We start from the raw sequence: 18,885 nt of genomic DNA, 5'->3' as shown, positions 1-18,885 counted from the left end.
CTGTTTAACCTGAAGCTAGCTAGCTAGTTAGCAACCTGTAGCTCAACAAGCTCAACTGTTTATGGAAACAGCTGCGGTGGAGTCGCTCACACCTCGGCCACAATGACTTCATTAATCCAGCCAAATATGCTTAAATACAGTCTGTAAATGATGATTAGTGCCTTAACCGTTTTCAATAGAAATGTAAAGCTCATATTTTATTAACAGTAGCTAACCTAGCTGCTCACTCTCCTCTACTTCCCTTTTATCAAAAGTTTTGTTTTGACCAAAAACGTTGAAATTAACACAAAATCCATCTCATACGTTCCTGTCACTAATTACGCGTTTATCTGAATCAGTGGTGTCATGCGTTGCTATAGCGATGCCTGCAGCGGAGTGATATCCCAGTGAAAATAATGCACGCCTGTTAGCACCCACCAGCCAATCAGAATTGTGTATTCACCCAGACTATGGTATAAAACATGTTTAAATACTCCAAAAATCAATTCAAAATGAGGAGAAGGGAGGTCTGAAACAGCAGTGGGAGGGACAAGAGGAAGCTCCGCGCTCAGACCTTCGATGGTGGTGAACTTGAGTGCGACGCTGTTGAGGGTCTCCACTCTCTCGGCCTGGACGCCGATGTCCGCCTCCTGCAGACTGTGCTTCTGCAGCAGGTCATCCACCTCCAGAAGGTGCTTCCCCAGATCTTTGGACAGCAGCAGTACCTGGACAGACAAGGGACCGGTCTCAGTGCCACATGCAGGCGCGTATCAGCCCGGTTTGACAAGGCCAGGGCCAAACCGGTCTGACACTTTGTAGGCCTTGTCTCATCACGGCTTACACAAGTTTGAATGAGATCTGTACAGCATGCTCCTCTGTGCGGGCGCCGCCTACAACAATTGCGTGTGTGTGTGTGTGTGTGGTGGATACAGAAGTGTGTGCGGGATAGAGGCGGTACGTGCACGTAGATCGTGGTGTGTGCAGTCGGGTCGCGCGATGTGGAACGACTGCTTAAAAGGCTCTCGCAATATCCAAGGCCTTGGTGACTGACTGCGTTTAACACATTGAGTGCATGCTGTTTTTGCTAGCTGTGGAGTGCCAGCAATCCAGATTTGGAGCACCAGAGCATGTTCTATGTTATAGCTCTGGACACATGCTATGGTGGCTCGTTTGAAAGGCGAGACTCAAAGCTCTCAGTTAGTGGCTCAGTTCCTGAGAAATCCTAAGCTAAACAGGCTAGTTTTGATCAAAATCACTGTTTTTTTTTTTTCTAGAACCGGAAATATCGCGTGTTTTATGAAACATGCGCCATTGAGCCTTTTAGATTTGGGTAAAGCCAAACCGGAGAAAATGTGATAGGTTCAGAAAACTAAGTCAGATACTTTAAATTTACACATTTGTTTCCATTGTACAGTAATAGAGGATTTGGGGAATATGAAAAGAACTGAAATAGGAGTTGTTGTTTTTAGTTGTATCATCAGAGATCTGTGCGTATCTTCTGTCTCGGCTGAGCGGGGAAAAGTGGGCGGAGCAGACATGCAGGCACAGCGGACAGGAGCTGTGGTTCAGCACTCAGACACTCCGAGACACTGCAGTGGCTGTAGCCTCTGAGTCCACACAAGTTTGATAAAACACTGCCCAGAACGAGCTTTTCTGCGGAAATGAGCTTCTGCTCCCGGTTCAGCAACGTGACTCCTAAAAGTCTGTGTGGAAAAGAAAGAACGTCACGAATGCACCACATCACAAGAGAAAAGAAGCGTCTAAATGCACACACAGCTAATCAGATAAAAGTCAAATAAGGTCACCACCACAAATGAGTCTAAATGCCCAGATGAAATGTCTAGATCGTGACTTTTCACAAGTTGTTGATCTGTGTTTATTTCAGTTCTGTTCATCACAAAGCTCCCCAAATCACACATATGGAGTATTAGAGTGTCTAGTTTCTGGCACTCAATGTGTTAATATAACAGCCTAAAAAATCTTTCAAAGTTTTTTTTTTTAATCAAAAGTAATACAATTTAACTAAAATGATAAAATATTGCACTAATGTTGTTAATTGCAATAAGACAGTTATGGAATGTTGCACTCGTTTCTCACATAGTGCAGCTCTGCTTTCAAAGTGGGATCAGTTCTGATTATTATTGTATTCATTGGTTTGTTTGAAGGTTGTCCCAAAGTCCCCTTAGGGAAATTAATCAGAGAATTTAATTATGTAAAGCTGTTTTTACTTTGGTGAGTGGTTCGTTGATGTAAACCTGGGCCTCACCTGCGTGTCCTCCATCCAGTCGATCATGTAGACCATGTCCTGGAAGGTCTTCTGCAAAGCTAGGTTTTTCTCCAGCCGGGACCTGCGCGCCGCTACCAGCTCCTTCAGAAGGCTCCACTGGCCCAGGATGTTCTCTTTACGGGCCAGGATGCGCCGGATGTCGTAGTAGCTCTCGGTCTCCATCTCGGCAGAGAGCTCCACCACCACACTAATGCGCTCCTCGTAGGACGCGATGTCTGCCTCGATGGCCTCGTGCTTCTTCATAGCAGCCTCCACAGCTGGCAGGTCGTAGCCAAAGTTGTCCTGTTGAAGAACGGGTGAGCATCAGCTACAGTTTTCCCTTTTGTACCTCTTCAAGTATCTCTGACTTAAGTATTTTAGGAGTATCCTTCCCTGCCGTGTGAGAGCCTCAGGACCAAAAGCTTCATGTTGATATATGGCTACATTTTAAATACAGTAGTTCAGCCTTTTTCACTCAAGTCAAATCTTGACTCTCTAACCAGACAAATCTCCAGGCGCTCCCTGCAATCCCAGGTTCAGCCTGTCTCACTGTGACACCAGTCACAGGTTCTCGTTCAGCCTGTCTCACTGTGACACCAGTCGCTGGTTCAGCCTGTCTCACTGTGACACCAGTCGCAGGTTCAGCCTGTCTCACTGTGACACCAGTCGCTGGTTCTCGTTCAGCCTGTCTCACTGTGACACCAGTCGCAGGTTCTCGTTCAGCCTGTCTCACTGTGACACCAGTCGCAGGTTCAGCCTGTCTCACTGTGACACCAGTCGCTGGTTCAGCCTGTCTCACTGTGACACCAGTCGCAGGTTCAGCCTGTCTCACTGTGACACCAGTCGCTGGTTCAGCCTGTCTCACAGTGACACCAGTCACAGGTTCTCGTTCAGCCTGTCTCACTGTGACACCAGTCGCAGGTTCTCGTTCAGCCTGTCTCACTGTGACACCAGTCGCTGGTTCAGCCTGTCTCACTGTGACACCAGTCGCTGGTTCAGCCTGTCTCACTGTGACACCAGTCGCAGGTTCTCGTTCAGCCTGTCTCACTGTGACACCAGTCACTGGTTCTCGTTCAGCCTGTCTCACTGTGACACCAGTCGCAGGTTCTCGTTTAGCCTGTCTCACTGTGACACCAGTCGCAGGTTCAGCCTGTCTCACTGTGACACCAGTCGCAGGTTCTCGTTCAGCCTGTCTCACTGTGACACCAGTCGCTGGTTCTCGTTCAGCCTGTCTCACTGTGACACCAGTCGCTGGTTCTCGTTCAGCCTGTCTCACTGTGACACCAGTCGCAGGTTCTCGTTCAGCCTGTCTCACTGTGACACCAGTCGCTGGTTCTCGTTCAGCCTGTCTCACTGTGACACCAGTCGCTAGTTCTCGTTCAGCCTGTCTCACTGTGACACCAGTCGCTGGTTCTCGTTCAGCCTGTCTCACTGTGACACCAGTCGCTGGTTCTCGTTCAGCCTGTCTCACTGTGACACCAGTCGCTAGTTCTCGTTCAGCCTGTCTCACTGTGACACCAGTCGCTGGTTCTCGTTCAGCCTGTCTCACTGTGACACCAGTCGCTGGTTCTCGTTCAGCCTGTCTCACTGTGACACCAGTCGCTAGTTCTCGTTCAGCCTGTCTCACTGTGACACCAGTCGCTGGTTCTCGTTCAGCCTGTCTCACTGTGACACCAGTCACAGGTTCTCGTTCAGCCTGTCTCACTGTGACACCAGTCGCTGGTTCTCGTTCAGCCTGTCTCACTGTGACACCAGTCGCTGGTTCAGCCTGTCTCACCTGTGACACCAGTCGCTGGTTCTCGTTCAGCCAGGCCTGTCTCATTGTGGTCTTGTGGTCAAAGCGCTGAGCCAATAACTCCAGTTTCTCCTGACGAATCAGCTCTTTGCGTAGAGCCACGCCCCTTTCATGCTCCGCCTTCTCCAGTCTCTCCCAGGCCTGCACACGCCACAACAATTTATTTGTTTGCCTTCAATACTGACCTATCTGTACATAATAGAGAATACAATATTGACCAATAAGAAAGCAGTTATGGCTGACCTTGTTGATGTCGGCAAGCAGCTTGCCGTCCTGGGGCACGTAGGGCTTCTGGTTGTTGGCACGCAGTTTGCTCTGTATAGTGAATAGTAGCACCTCCAGGTTTCCCTTCTCCTGGAACCTACAGAGGATTATATTGCATGTGTACAGCACTTCGGGCAGCGTTTTAATTGTGTTTAATTTTTTTTTCATTACAGTTAGTCTACAGTAGATTCAGGTTCCACATTTTGTCTGTTAGGAGATTTTATACACTGGTTTGCTGTGGATGAGGAGCAGGACCTACTTGCTGGGTTTCTCCACAGTGCAGTAGCTGGTGAAGGCCTGCAGCTGCTGTTGAACTCCGCTCAGGGAGTTGGCAAACTTCTGGTTACTGATGACAGAGATGGTCTTCTCGATCCAGTCCAGCAGCTCAGAGGCCAGCGCTTCATACCGCTTTATGACATTCTCCGCCTCAATGCACTTGTCCAGGACCTGCCACAAAGGAGCAGCACGTCAACAACACACTTCGCAGTCCTCAAAGTCCTGGAAGAGTAGAGCGCAGCACTGAGATCCAGTGGACGGGGAAGTGCTTCTTTACTTTCAAAGTAACTTTTTGACAGCATAACTCCAGACAGACACGTACCTTCCCCACACGCTTGCCCTCCACGATCAGAGCCTTCATCTTGGAGAAGTAATGGTAGTAGGAGACCACATATGTGATGATGGACTTCTCATCTGGGTTCTCTGTGTTCACATCTGCAGGACGGAAGAACAGAGGAACCTCTCATTAGGAGGATGGAGAGAAACAGGGTATTTGTAGCTGTCTTTTTAGATCCAGCCAGACCAAGGCAAAAACAGCTGAATCAAATCACTACGATAGAAAGAACATTGTGTCTAATCTTTGGTTTCTGCTTTCATAACTGTGTAGCACCAAAGCATACGTTTCCTGTTCAATCTTACAAGGATCAATAAAAGTGCTTGTGGTTGGCAAAAACCTTTCGACAAACAGTTATACAGCTGTTCGGTTCATAATACTGATGGGACATGATAGATTTTTGTGAAAATTGTGAAAATTAGAAGAATATACGAAGCACATCAGTTGCTACAGGAGGGAAAATCTTAGTGTCCCAAAATAAAAAGATAATTCCCACACACTACACCAACACACAGTGTTTTTGAATGAAATCAACTTTTGGTCCCAAGCTTTTCATCAGGCAAATTGCCAGATGAAGGTCTCGGATTATAACTATTTTTGCAAATTAGGAATAAATAAAAATAATAATATTACATTGCTTTGATATAGCGCTTTTCTGGACACTCAGAGACACTTTACCTTGCATTATTCATTCACACCATACTTGGTGGTGGCAAGCTACTATTGTAGCCACAGCTGCCCTGGGGTAGACTGATGGAAGCGAGGCAACCAATGTGCGCCATCGCCCCCCTCCAACCACCACCAGCCACTCACTCACACACTGCATTCACCAGGCATCCTGATGTTACCAAACGGTCTCCTGTCAGTACTGCCAGGCCCTTCCCTGCTGAGCTTCCCAGGTCTGACGGGATCAGGCATAGTGGTATGGCCTCAAAAATTATTGTTTTTTTATTTGTGAAATATCCAACAATGGATACTCTATGCCCCTCATTTACACGAAAACACAAACAAACATGGCCACTGCCAATTAAACAAGGCTTTCATTAAATGACACATGTTATGTTAATGAACTGCCGGTAACTAACCATGCCAGCCTTTTGCAAATGGTGCACACTCTTTATCTGTGACTCCTGTTCTACACAGAGGTTTCAGTGTCTGGCAGATGAACAATATGAGAAGCTGGGGAAGGCGCTTTAAGAAATAACAAGCCTATAGACCTTTCTAACCAGGAGCCATTAGTTTCAGGTTGAACTCGTCTTCTCAGGGAGAAGAACCCAGCTCTCAGGAGTGAGACTTCAGAACTGATGAAGCCAGTTGGATGAGAGGTGAAATGTCAACTAAAACACCACATCAAAATGACAACCTTTAAAAACCTGTTTTCTTTAGTTTTTTTCCCGGGATGCATCCTCCATGACCAACGGAAGAGAGCAGTTTCTGGAGGTCCATACCTTCTGGATCCAGCAGCTTGGTGAGGCCCAGGTGTTGCTCTGCGATGGTGAAAGCCTGCTGCAAGTTGTGAGTGGCATTGGAGCGGGTCAGTTTGTGGAAGTCCATCAGGTCTGGTCTGAGGGACACAGGTACAGAGGAACAGGTTTCAGAGGTGTTGATGTAGCAGTTGGTTTTAAGCCCATTTTGTAACACCAGGTCATGAAGATACATATTATAAGATACTGAATAACCAGGTGATTCCATTCATGGGCACAGGCCTATTCAGAAGATGATCATGGGGATAGAGGACGCACCTGTGTCTGTGGATGAGGGCATTGAAGGCCAGTCCGTCTCTCCAACACGTGGTGAAGTTCTGGATGTTCACCTCGGGATACCTGGGAGCACAGAACATGCAAGGTTTACTGTCTTAACTCATAAACATCAATCCAAATATTCCATTTCATTCATGATCAGTTTTCTGCACACATTTGGAATGACAGACAAATCTCCACAGCACTAAAGTGGTTCAAGCTTGTTCTAGCAGGCCAGCAAACTGTAGCAAAGGTGGGAACACATTTGTTGTGTAGTTTAGTTTAGTTTACTTGAGCAACAGATGCATACAGGTATAGTATATAACATACAGATTTTTTTCACAACATAAGAGGCATTAGTGCTGCTCAAAGGGAGTAGGAAGAAGTTAGTTATAACTTATAAGGCCCTCCCCCTCCTTTCAGACTTACACAACTTAAACTACTGCTCACGGCACAATCATTTTTAATGTATAATTAGGCTTTAACCATGAGATCTATGTGGCAATTCCAGTCTGTGGAATAGTAGCAAATAAAATCAACAAACAGCTCCTCTTAGTAATCCCAAACAGTAAAGTAACTAGTTCATAACATTCTTGTGTTGCCCTTGCACAAGGTTGAAGGTGCACATGCTGGACATCCCATAATGAATCCTGATCCATTACATACTTCTCATAATCGGATCAAAATAACAAAGACAATTCATAGTTCAGGAACAGATGATAAATGTACAAGAGTTTTGCATACTTTTCCAGTATTTGCTTTCTGTACATTATTTTAAATTGTCCTACAGTTGAATGCATTTTTAAATTCTCTTCTAAGGTGTTCCAGAGGTCCACTCCACTTCGTGTGACAGACATACTTTCTTGTGTTGTGCGGGAATACTTTTTGTTAAAGGGGGGTATTATGCAAAATCAACTTTTTCAAGCTTTACATCATGTTATTATGTCATTCCCTCATTAAAAACATGGCTGAAGTGTTGCCTTGGCACATTCACGTATTTTTGAGTAATCTGTAAAAACTCTGATGGCGGCCATTTTAGGGATAGGTTTGCCTGAGTCCTCCTAGGAACGCCCCCACCTCCTGGAGACGCCTCCGAGCTTTCGTCACCAGCCGAGTAACCAACCACTGCTCCTCAGCAGAACCCCCTCCCCACTGATGCCACAGACAGCGTGTGGAGGGGGCGTGTCGGAAAGGCTCAGAGGTTCTTAAAGAGACAGAGGCCTATTTCAAGCCATTCACTAAAGGCATTTTGAGAGAGACATTTTATACAAGGCAGTTATTTACTGCATTTACAGACCAACAGAAGGTTTGGTCATCATTGTAGTGTGCCATAGACTGGTGCTATGTGATTGAAAAAAGCATAATACCCCCTTTTTAAGACTAATTTTCCTTCTTAGGTTATAACCCCCATCACGGTCTGAAACTAAACTGTTTTTGGCTTTGAAAACCATCTGCGACTGTACAAATAGTGGGTTGGTGTGCTCCCTATATCCAACTTTGTGGATAATTCCTAAGGCCTTATTTTGTAATTTATACTGTTAATCATAAAACCTTACTCTCCAAGCTTTCTAATTTCAACTTTTCAGATAATGCGATAAAGTGGGTAGCATCTTATCATTACCACCGATCACAAACTGTCCGTATTGGCAGCTATCAGTCTCTAAACCCCTTCATTTGTCCACTGGAGTGCCCCAAGGGTCAATCCTGGGCCTTCTTCTGTTCTGCATGTATATTAATGACCTACCGCTTGTGTGCCCAGAAGTAAATATTCAAATGTACGCAGACGATACAGTTCTATACATACATGGGCCATCAAAAACAGCAGTGGCAACTAAACTCACAAACGCTATGGTTAAGGTCAGTGAGTGGCTAAATCAGAGTAGCCTTCAGTTAAATGTCTCCAAGACAGTCGGTATGTTTTTTACCAAAAACTACCAACTCCACTGCAAATCCGGACATTGTAATATCTGGTAAAAAACTTCAAATAGTTACAGAATTTAAGTATCTCGGTATTATCATAGACTCCAAACTCAACTTTAATACTCATGTCACCAAAACTGTCAAGAAAGTAAAATTTAATTTAGCCAATTTTCGATTTATCAGAAACTCAACGTCCACCCGAGCAGCCAAAATGTTATGCATTCAATGATCTTCTCGCACATGACTTACTGCCTCAGCAGCTGGTCCCAGGCCAACCACACCACTATGAAACCAATACAGTCCCTATACAAACAACACTTAAAGTTCTGGATAAGAAACCACGTCATTTTCATCACTGCAATATTCTGTCAAAATACAATTTATTAACTTGGGAAAATCTTATCAAGTTCACAAATATGTGTTTAGCAAATAAAATCCTTCATGGCCTGGCTCCTCCACCGCTTAGTGAATGTCTGAGTGTAAGGTCTGACACCAGTCGCCTCAGGAACATCCAGAGGAGACTGTGTCACTCAGGAAAACTGCGTTTAGTCAGTCAGCCTTCTCTTTTAAAGCTTCAAAAGATTGGAACAACATCCCAACAACAATCAGAGAAATCAATAGTTATAACATGTTCCGTTTATCATTAAAACGTTGGCTCCTTAGCAAACAAACATGCCTTGAGTCGTCTTGCGTGTCCTTCTTATCTAATCTCAATAATGCTACATTTTAATGATTACTTTCTTTTTTACACCTTCTATTATAACTGACTAATGTTATTGACTGTATCTTTTAATCTGTATTGACTGTATCTTTGATCTAACTGACTCTAGTTGTTCATGAACTCCTGCTTGTGCTTCCTCATGTTGCCTCCTGCATCCTCACTTAAGCTCTGTCGCGCATGGACTCTGTGTTGCATGTTTGTTTTGGTGCGTTATTCCTGCTGCTGCTGCAAATGTGATGTTTATTGTATTTTTCCATGTGATATTTTTTGTGATAACTTGTTTTACCCATTTCCAGGGTGCCTACAGTACATCTGGCCGAGGACTACAGATGAAAACTAGCCTTTTGGCTAACTCTGGCATATTTTACAGTTGAGCTGTTATGTTAATATGCACTGTCCTTGCAAAAATAAATAAATATAAAACATCTGTATTGCTTTTATACGCGTTCCCCCAGATATCCACGCAGTAGGTCAGGTAAGGTAGTACGACAGAACTGTACATGATATGTAATGATTGCCCATTAAAGACACATTTTTTGCCATTTTGGCTCTGATCTTAGCAATATGGGTTTTCCAGCTCAACTTGTGATCAAGAGTTACTCTCAGAAAGGTGTGCTCACAGACTCTTTCAATGATATTATCATCAATTTTTAGTTGGATCTCCGCTTCTATGTGTCGATTTGTGAACACCATAAATTTTGTTTTTAATACATTCAAAGATCATTTATTTTTATCAGACCAGTCCTTTAGCTTAGATAGACAATTCTTCTGTAAGTTCAATCACAAGTTGTTGCAAGTTCGTGCCTGACGCTATTAATGTTGTGTCGTCGGCAAAAAGGATAAACCTAAATATCTCTGAGGCCGAGTACACATCATTAATATACAATAAAAAAAAGTTTGGGGCCCAGAATTGATCCCTGGGGTACTCCACAACATATAGTTTTGCATGATGATTTGTATTGGCCCATTTGTACAAATTGTTTCCTGTTGGTTAGGTATTCTAACCAATTTAGGGCAAGTGCCCGATTCCATTTTTTCCTTTCCAAAATTTTTGAGAATTGAGTTAGAAATTGGTCTATAATTAGACAATTGGGATTTATCTCCACTTTTGTAAATAGGTACTACTTTTGCGGTTTTCATGTGATCGGGGAATACACCAGTAGAAAAGGATAAGTTGTATATATGTGATAAAGGCTTGGCTATCACATTTATCACTTTTTTAATAACAGAGATATTTAGATTGTTACAGTCAGTTGTTTCTTTGTTTTACCAACTATATCTATAATTTCTTTAGGATTAGTGGCTGAGAGAAAAAAGGAGTTTACATTTTCAGATGTTTCGTCACCGTTAGTCTCCATCTGTGGAGGTACTGTCGATGCTGCCAACTGAGGTCCCACATTTACAAAATATTCATTACATTTATGTACAGTTTCTTCAATCTCCTGAGGACATTTCTTGTGTGTTGTAAAATGATCAAGACCCATTGGCTTTTTTCCCTCTGGATGACACTGTTTATAATCTTCCAGAGACCCTTAATGTTATTTTTGGTCTTGTCCAGTAAGAATCTGTAATGCATTTTTCTAGAGATTCTTATAATTTTTCTCAATTTATGTTTGCATGTTTTATACTTGTATTCTGCTTCCTCTGTGCGCTCCTTTAAGAACAATCTATAGGGAAGATTTTTCCTTTTACAAGCATTTAGTATCCCCTTTGTCATCCATGATGCACTTTTAGCTTTTTCTGGGTATACTTATAACAATGTAGATTGTAACTCGTTTTAGATGTTTCTATGAACATACTGTAAGCTGCATTTACATCGGTTGCTTCTAGGATGGATTTCCAATCTTGGTCACATAGATTTTGCTGAAGAGCATTCAAGGATTCTTCAGTCTGTAATCTAGAATATATCAGGCTATTTAGTTTTACATCATTTATATTTTGTCTTTCATTCAGATTGAACACAGCAAACACAGGTAAATGGTCACTTATATCTCATCTAAAATGTTTGTTCCAATCCAATCCAATCCAACTTTATTTATAATGCACTTTAAAAACAACATAGTTGACCAAAGTGTAGAACACTACAGCAAAAGGTCACAGTAAAAATTTAGAGCACATAGGTAAAAAGAATACAAGGAATACAGGCAAAAAAGATAAAAATACAAAAGAGTCTTAACTCAATTAAAAGCTACAGTAAACAGATAAGTATGTTGTCTATTAATGTTGCACTATGCAATGTTATTCTTGACGGTTTTGTGATTGTATAATGAATTAAGAACGTTTTCTGTAGGTTTGTGGTAACTAGCTTTCAGCAGGTCTATGTTAAAATCTCCGCAGATCACAACATCTTTTTTTGCTATGTTTGCATATAGCTGTTCAATATGACCGGTAAATGTATCAATATTTGAACCTGGGGTTCTGTAGATGCAGCTTACCAGTATGTTTTTCCTATATAACCTCACCTGCAAGCTTGTGCTGCTCCCGCCGATCTGTTTGACTTCTCAACTACCAGTGGTATAAGCCAATCAGATGACAGTTTTGCCGTGAGTGGGCCAATAACAGCAAGCACTTTTATGGATACTAATAAACAACCCGGCAACAACGGATGCTGCTACAGTCTTACAAACTGGTCCTTTGGAACTAATACATAGACATTTGGAAAGATGAAGTAGATGTAAAATAGATTGGTATTATTGACAGAATCTCATTATGTATTGAATTTGCCGTTTAGGTTTTATGAGACTTGGCTGTGAGTGGCTAAAACCAGGTGCGCTTGATGCAATCAGCAGCAAATGCTCCAATAGTTTGTCCTCTCCCCAAACGATTTCAACCGAAGCGATCCAGATTGATATGCATTTGTGCAACTATTATTGGCACTGTAATATCAGTCTGGCTCTTGCGGTTATAGAAACGTCCTTCACACACATCCTCACAAGCAAGCAGTTCAAGTCAAGTCCATGTCCTCTCCTTTCCTCTGTAGCAGGTGAGACATAACAGCTCAGTGTGTGTTATATGAAAGGAAACCGTTTACATAATAAAACACAGAGAAGCTGCATCAACTCTTCTAAAGTCACAAGGGTCAAGTCCAAGTCAAGTCCCTGAGTCATTTCAGCGAGTCCTAAGTCATCAGTCAATATGCAGGTCCACACACAGGTCTGTAGTGGGACCTTTTAGACTCCCCCGGGGGTCCTCATCAGACACTACTGCAGGAGTTTCTTAAATGCTGCACTAATTATGAACAATTCTCATCCCTATGATAGGAAGGCCATGTAGTTGGTACTCACCCTGCAGTCTTCATCTGGCACCACAGCAGCAGAGCGTCTTTGGCTGAGCGCGTCTCCCTGTTGTCCTCTGTGGCGATGCGGATCACCTGGATCTAAGCACAGCCTCAGTGTTAGAACAAGGTTTGTCCCACTAAACGGTCAACTACAGACCGGTCCTTTGGACCTGATACACACATTTGGAAAGATAGATGTAAAATACATTATGTTTAACGAGAGGTATTCTGTTATTCATTTATGAAACGGTCTCGGTCTACCCCTCCTCCATTTTTATGTTTCACTGCAGTCCTCTGTCCTCCTGCTGACAGAGCACTCACTACAACTGCAGCCACAAGAGGACTGCCCTCCACTGACCACTCAGCCTGGCACTGCAGACAGCAGACAGAATCAGCACAAAAACTGGGAGGGCAGAATATTAATGCTACAGTCCAAATAAACACACTTAAACCCATAAAGTCCACTGCTAAAGCAGCAATGTCATGGGGCAGTTTCTCCCGATGGGAGAATGAAATGTCCTCAAAAAATGTCCAAATGAAATGTTTGGATTCACAAACCTGCCACATTCAGCTTATGGCTGAAAGTCCTTCATCTGACCAACACCAAGCACAACATTTTAAATACGTGTCTCCTTTAAAAGACAGACATGTGACTGTGCTGAGAGAGGACGTGAACTTTGTGACGGTTTTTGAGATATACACCATACACAATACACAATACACAATAGAATTCTTAGCTGCACCAAGTCAATTTGAAATCATAGGCTCTTAAACACATGAATAAATAAAACTACATTGCTCTTGATTAATTATTTTTTTCATCAATTCCAAATCTGGAAGAAGCAGTCTGTATCCGAATCAAAGGAAGTCCACCTAGTTTTGCTTCGCCTTCTGACCAAGCTGTAGTAAACACTGGAAACCACGGCGCCCGCCAGCAGACATCGAGGAAATGTTTTTAATGCGTTAGTAATTATTGCAAAATAACGTAATCATATTTGGGAAGAGAACGAGGCCGTCTACGGCATCTTCAACGTATAGACGCTACGCTCCCATCCTCCACACACACGGAGCATGAATGGGGGAATTTAATTGATCTTTTTTTGGAATTGGGTTTAAAATACAGAGAATGAATATAGTGCTGGCCAACAGACATAGTATCCTGGAGGCTAAATGGCAAAATGAGCATTCAAGGAGTAAGGAATACTCCAACCTGGTGGTTCTGGTTGGTTCATCATTCATATTTCATAATTATACAGTGGAGTGCACAGTTCTGGACGGCAGGGATACCGGTGGATGTTGGCCAGAGAAAATGCTTTAGGCGTGAGACCATGTCTGTGGCAGCACTAGTCTTGATTCTTTGTATTTTAAACCCAATTTGAAATAAAGGTCAATTAATTTCCCCCATTCTTGCTCCGTTGTGTGTGGAGAATGAGAGCATAGAGTCTATACGCCGGAGATGCTGTAAGTGCCTCGTTCTCTCCCCAAATATCATTGTGTCACATCACAAAATGATTGTGATACATCGCAAAACGATTGTGTTTTTTTGTAAAACCTTGCGCAAAAGTATTGCACAAAGGTTTTGAGAATAGTAACAAGTGTACAACTATGAGTTTAGTAACAAGTGTACAACTATGAGTTTAGTAACAAATGTACAACTATGAGTTTAGTAACAAGTGTACAACTATGAGTTTGGTAGTAAGTGTACTACTATGAGTTTAGTAACAAGTGTACTACTATGAATTTAGTAACAAGTGTACTACTATGAGTTTAGTAACAAGTGTACTACTATGAGTTTAGTAGTAAGTGTACTACTATGAGTTTAGTAGTAAGTGTACTACTATGAGTTTAGTAACAAGTGTACTACTATGAGTTTAGTAGTAAGTGTACTACTATGAGTTTAGTAACAAGTGTACTACTATGAGTTTAGTAGTAAGTGTACTACTATGAGTTTAGTAACAAGTGTACTACTATGAATTTAGTAACAAGTGTACTACTATGAGTTTAGTAACAAGTGTACTACTATGAGTTTAGTAGTAAGTGTACTACTATGAGTTTAGTAGTAAGTGTACTACTATGAGTTTAGTAACAAGTGTACTACTATGAGTTTAGTAACAAGTGTACTACTATGAGTTTAGTAGTAAGTGTACTACTATGAGTTTAGTAGTAAGTGTACTACTATGAGTTTAGTAACAAGTGTACTACTATGAGTTTAGTAACAAGTGTACAACTATGAGTTTAGTAACAAGTGTACTACTATGAGTTTAGTAACACGTGTACTACTATGAGTTTAGTAACAAATGTACAACTATGAGTTTAGTAACAAGTGTACTACTGTGAGTTTAGTAGCAAGTGTACTACTATGAGTTTAGTAGTAAGTGTACTACTATGAGTTTAGTAACAAGTGTACTACTATGAGTTTAGTAACAAATGTACAACTATGAGTTTAGTAACAAGTGTACTACTGTGAGTTTAGTAACAAGTGTACTACTATGAGTTTAGAGTTTAGTAGTAAGTGTACTACTATGAGTTTAGTAACAAGTGTACTACTATGAGTTTAGTAGTAAGTGTACTACTATGAGTTTAGTAACAAATGTACTACTATGAGTTTAGTAACAAGTGTACTACTATGAGTTTAGTAACAAGTGTACTACTATGAGTTTAGTAGTAAGTGTACTACTATGAGTTTAGTAACAAATGTACTACTATGAGTTTAGTAACAAGTGTACTACTATGAGTTTAGTAACAAGTGTACTACTATGAGTTTAGTAACAAGTGTACTACTATGAGTTTAGTAGTAAGTGTACTACTATGAGTTTAGTAACAAGTGTACTACTATGAGTTTAGTAGTAAGTGTACTACTATGAGTTTAGTAACAAGTGTACTACTATGAGTTTAGTAACAAGTGTACTACTACGAGTTTAGTAGTAAGTGTACTACTATGAGTTTAGTAACAAGTGTACTACTATGAGTTTAGTAACAAATGTACTACTATGAGTTTAGTAACAAGTGTACTACTATGAGTTTAGTAACAAGTGTAATACTATGAGTTTAGTAACAAGTGTACTACTATGAGTTTAGTAGTAAGTGTACTACTATGAGTTTAGTAACAAGTGTACTACTATGAGTTTAGTAGTAAGTGTACTAGTATGAGTTTAGTAGTAAGTGTACTAGTATGAGTTTAGTAACAAGTGTACTACTATGAGTTTAGTAGTAAGTGTACTACTATGAGTTTAGTAGTAAGTGTACTACTATGAGTTTAGTAGTAAGTGTACTACTATGAGTTTAGTAACAAGTGTACAACTATGAGTTTAGTAACAAGTGTACTACTATGAGTTTAGTAACAAGTGTACTACTATGAGTATACTGACAAGTGTACTACCAAATGTACTACTATGAGTACACTAACAAGTGTACTACAGTCCACTGGTGTGGGACTCCTATACTGTTGAAAAAGTCCAGTTCAGTCTCTTTTATTAAATGTGACTTTCCTTCTGAAGGCACATGTATGTTACTCTGTCATGTTTGTAGTAGTGGAAGGGCAAACAGGCTGGACCTGGAAGCGCAGTATGATGGTCCAGATGAGGCCCAGTGTCAGCCGGTGGTTCCCGTCCACGATGTCATGAGAGCCCACGTTCTCCAGGTGCACACGCTGCTCCTTCAGGAACTGCAGTGCCTTATCCACGTTCTCCAAACAGTGGATCCTCATGCGGCCGCGAGTGGGCCTCGGCTGTACACAACAGAGAGGGCCAAGGGGTCCCGGGCGGGAGAGAGAGGGAGAGAGAGGTGAAAAAGAGAGAGCGAATGAGAAAGAGGGAGAGAGAGGAGGAGGAGGAGGGAGAGAGAGAGGGAGAGGGAGAGAGAGTGAGGGGAAGGAGGGAGTGATGGAGAAAAGGGGAGAAAGAGGAGGGAGAGAGATGGAGAGAGAGGAGGAGGAAGAGAGATGGAGAGAGAGGAGAGAGGGAGAGAGGAGAAGGAGGGAGAGAGATGGAGAAAGAGGGAGAGAGAGGGAGAGAGAGGGAGAGAGAGGAGGAGGAAGAGAGATGGAGAAAGAGGGAGAAAGAGGGAGAAAGAGGAGAAAGAGGAAGAAAGAGGGAGAGAAAGCGGAAAAAGAGAGAGGGAGAAAGGGGAGAGAGATGGAGACAGAGGGAAAAAGAGGAGAAAGAGGGAGAGAAAGGGGAAAGAGAGAGAGGGAGAATGTGAGAAGCAGTCATTGTGAACTACTATCACAGAGAGCTTTATCTGAACTTTTTTGCACACTGTTCATGGTGTTTTTTTGTTTGGATTTTTTATGTGTGAATATTTCATAAACCTAATCTTTCCATATTCCTAGACCTGAGGCCAATATGTTGAAATACTGGTTTTACTGAGATCAATTTGATTTAGTCAAATTGTGTTGAGTCTCCACCTGTGACAGGTCCAGGTGAAAGCTTCATCTTCTGGCACCAGGCTGAACTCTCTCCTTTCTTCTGCTCTGTTAACTCGTTGTTTTGCATCAATTGCTTTAGCTCATGTTCCCTCTAACATGGCAGGTTGCTATGGCGCTCCTATGGCGCTCCTATGGCGCTCCTATGGCGCTGCTATGGCGCTCCTATGGCGCTCCTATGGGGCTGCTATGGCGCTGCTATGGCGCTGCTATGGCGCTGCTATGGTGCTCCTATGGCGCTCCTATGGCGCTCCTATGGCGCTCCTATGGTGCTGCTATGGCGCTGCTATGGCGCTGCTATGGCGCTCCTATGGCGCTCCTATGGTGCTCCTATGGCGCTGCTATGGTGCTCCTATGGCGCTCCTATGGCGCTCCTATGGCGCTGCTATGGCGCTGCTATGGCGCTGCTATGGCGCTCCTATGGCGCTCCTATGGCGCTCCTATGGGGCTGCTATGGTGCTGCTATGGCGCTGCTATGGCGCTGCTATGGCGCTCCTATGGCGCTCCTATGGCGCTCCTATGGTGCTGCTATGGCGCTCCTATGGTGCTGCTATGGCGCTCCTATGGCGCTCCTATGGCGCTCCTATGGTGCTGCTATGGTGCTGCTATGGCGCTCCTATGGTGCTGCTATGGCGCTCCTATGGTGCTGCTATGGGGCTCCTATGGCGCTCCTATGGCGCTCCTATGGTGCTCCTATGGTGCTGCTATGGTGCTGCTATGGTGCTGCTATGGCGCTCCTATGGTGCTGCTATGGGGCTGCTATGGCGCTCCTATGGCGCTCCTATGGCGCTCCTATGGCGCTCCTATGGCGCTCCTATGGTGCTCCTATGGTGCTCCTATGGCGCTCCTATGGCGCTCCTATGGGGCTGCTATGGTGCTGCTATGGCGCTCCTATGGCGCTCCTATGGCACTCCTATGGCGCTCCTATGGTGCTCCTATGGCGCTCCTATGGCGCTGCTATGGTGCTGCTATGGCGCTCCTATGGTGCTGCTATGGTGCTCCTATGGTGCTGCTATGGCGCTCCTATGGTGCTGCTATGGCGCTCCTATGGTGCTGCTATGGTGCTCCTATGGCGCTCCTATGGCGCTCCTATGGCGCTCCTATGGCGCTCCTATGGCGCTCCTATGGCGCTCCTATGGCGCTCCTATGGTGCTCCTATGGTGCTCCTATGGCGCTGCTATGGCGCTCCTATGGCGCTCCTCTAACACTGAGTGCAGTTGGTTTGCTCGTGGCCTGTCTCTCACCAGCATCTCTCCGCTCAGCACCTCCAGCAGCCGGGTTAGCATGTAGCCATCACGCAGGTCCGTGTACAGGTCGGAGATGCGGCAGGACACACGCGACAGGTGCGAGTTCACCCATTTGGTGAAGGTCTTCTTCTGCACCGCATCCCGTTCATCTGTGGAGCACACCCCAATCAGAACACTAATAATACTGCCTTAAGGAGCAAACTATTCACGCAAATATTCAATAGCTGCTCATTGGTCCACAAAGTCTCTGAATGGAATCATTTTTGGCATTTTGGAACATTTTTTGATGATAAATGAATGTAGATAGAATGTATAGATTGATTGATTGGCTGGAGGATGTTGAACTCTAAATTATTTTAGCTGTCATTGACTACTGACTATGCTTCAGTTTTAGGACTCTGATGCTGGACAGATAATATACTCTCTGTTCTATTTGAAGGAGATTGGTAGAATTAGAAAGTGTGGCAGAGAAACAAATGCAGTCCAGTGAAGCCCCCCCACCCTTTACTGGGTAAAGGTCCTCGTGTCCCTGCAGCTGTCCTCTGTGTCTCCTCATTCCTCTGACATTTACACCAGGAAGAGGAGCTTTGAACCAGACTTCAGCTCTTGGAGCTCAGTTCCATCTGCAGTCCTCGAGGCAGACA

The 18,885-nt window shown here is 43.4% G+C and overlaps 1 protein-coding gene across 2 annotated transcripts in view; it reads right to left on the bottom strand.

Annotated features, from left to right (window-relative positions):
* Positions 1 to 18,885, bottom strand: part of sptbn4b (spectrin, beta, non-erythrocytic 4b) — an 84,943-nt gene that overhangs the window by 55,324 nt on the left and 10,734 nt on the right. For both annotated transcript variants that reach the window (XM_079558989.1, XM_079558990.1), the window contains exons 3-13: positions 18,239 to 18,390; positions 16,125 to 16,298; positions 12,579 to 12,670; positions 6,657 to 6,737; positions 6,363 to 6,478; positions 4,903 to 5,015; positions 4,564 to 4,751; positions 4,284 to 4,401; positions 4,023 to 4,181; positions 2,246 to 2,548; positions 554 to 704 (exon numbers count right to left, since the gene is read on the bottom strand). In XM_079558989.1, coding sequence (XP_079415115.1) covers positions 554 to 704; positions 2,246 to 2,548; positions 4,023 to 4,181; positions 4,284 to 4,401; positions 4,564 to 4,751; positions 4,903 to 5,015; positions 6,363 to 6,478; positions 6,657 to 6,737; positions 12,579 to 12,670; positions 16,125 to 16,298; positions 18,239 to 18,390 — 1,647 coding nt within the window. The remainder of the gene's footprint in view (positions 1 to 553; positions 705 to 2,245; positions 2,549 to 4,022; positions 4,182 to 4,283; positions 4,402 to 4,563; positions 4,752 to 4,902; positions 5,016 to 6,362; positions 6,479 to 6,656; positions 6,738 to 12,578; positions 12,671 to 16,124; positions 16,299 to 18,238; positions 18,391 to 18,885) is intronic.

This window comes from Gobius niger (assembly GCF_951799975.1).
Source record: "Gobius niger genome assembly, chromosome: 1".
NCBI lineage: Eukaryota > Metazoa > Chordata > Actinopteri > Gobiiformes > Gobiidae > Gobius > Gobius niger.
The sequence above is the reverse complement of the archived record's forward strand: the minus strand, read 5'-3'. Positions and strand labels throughout refer to the sequence as shown.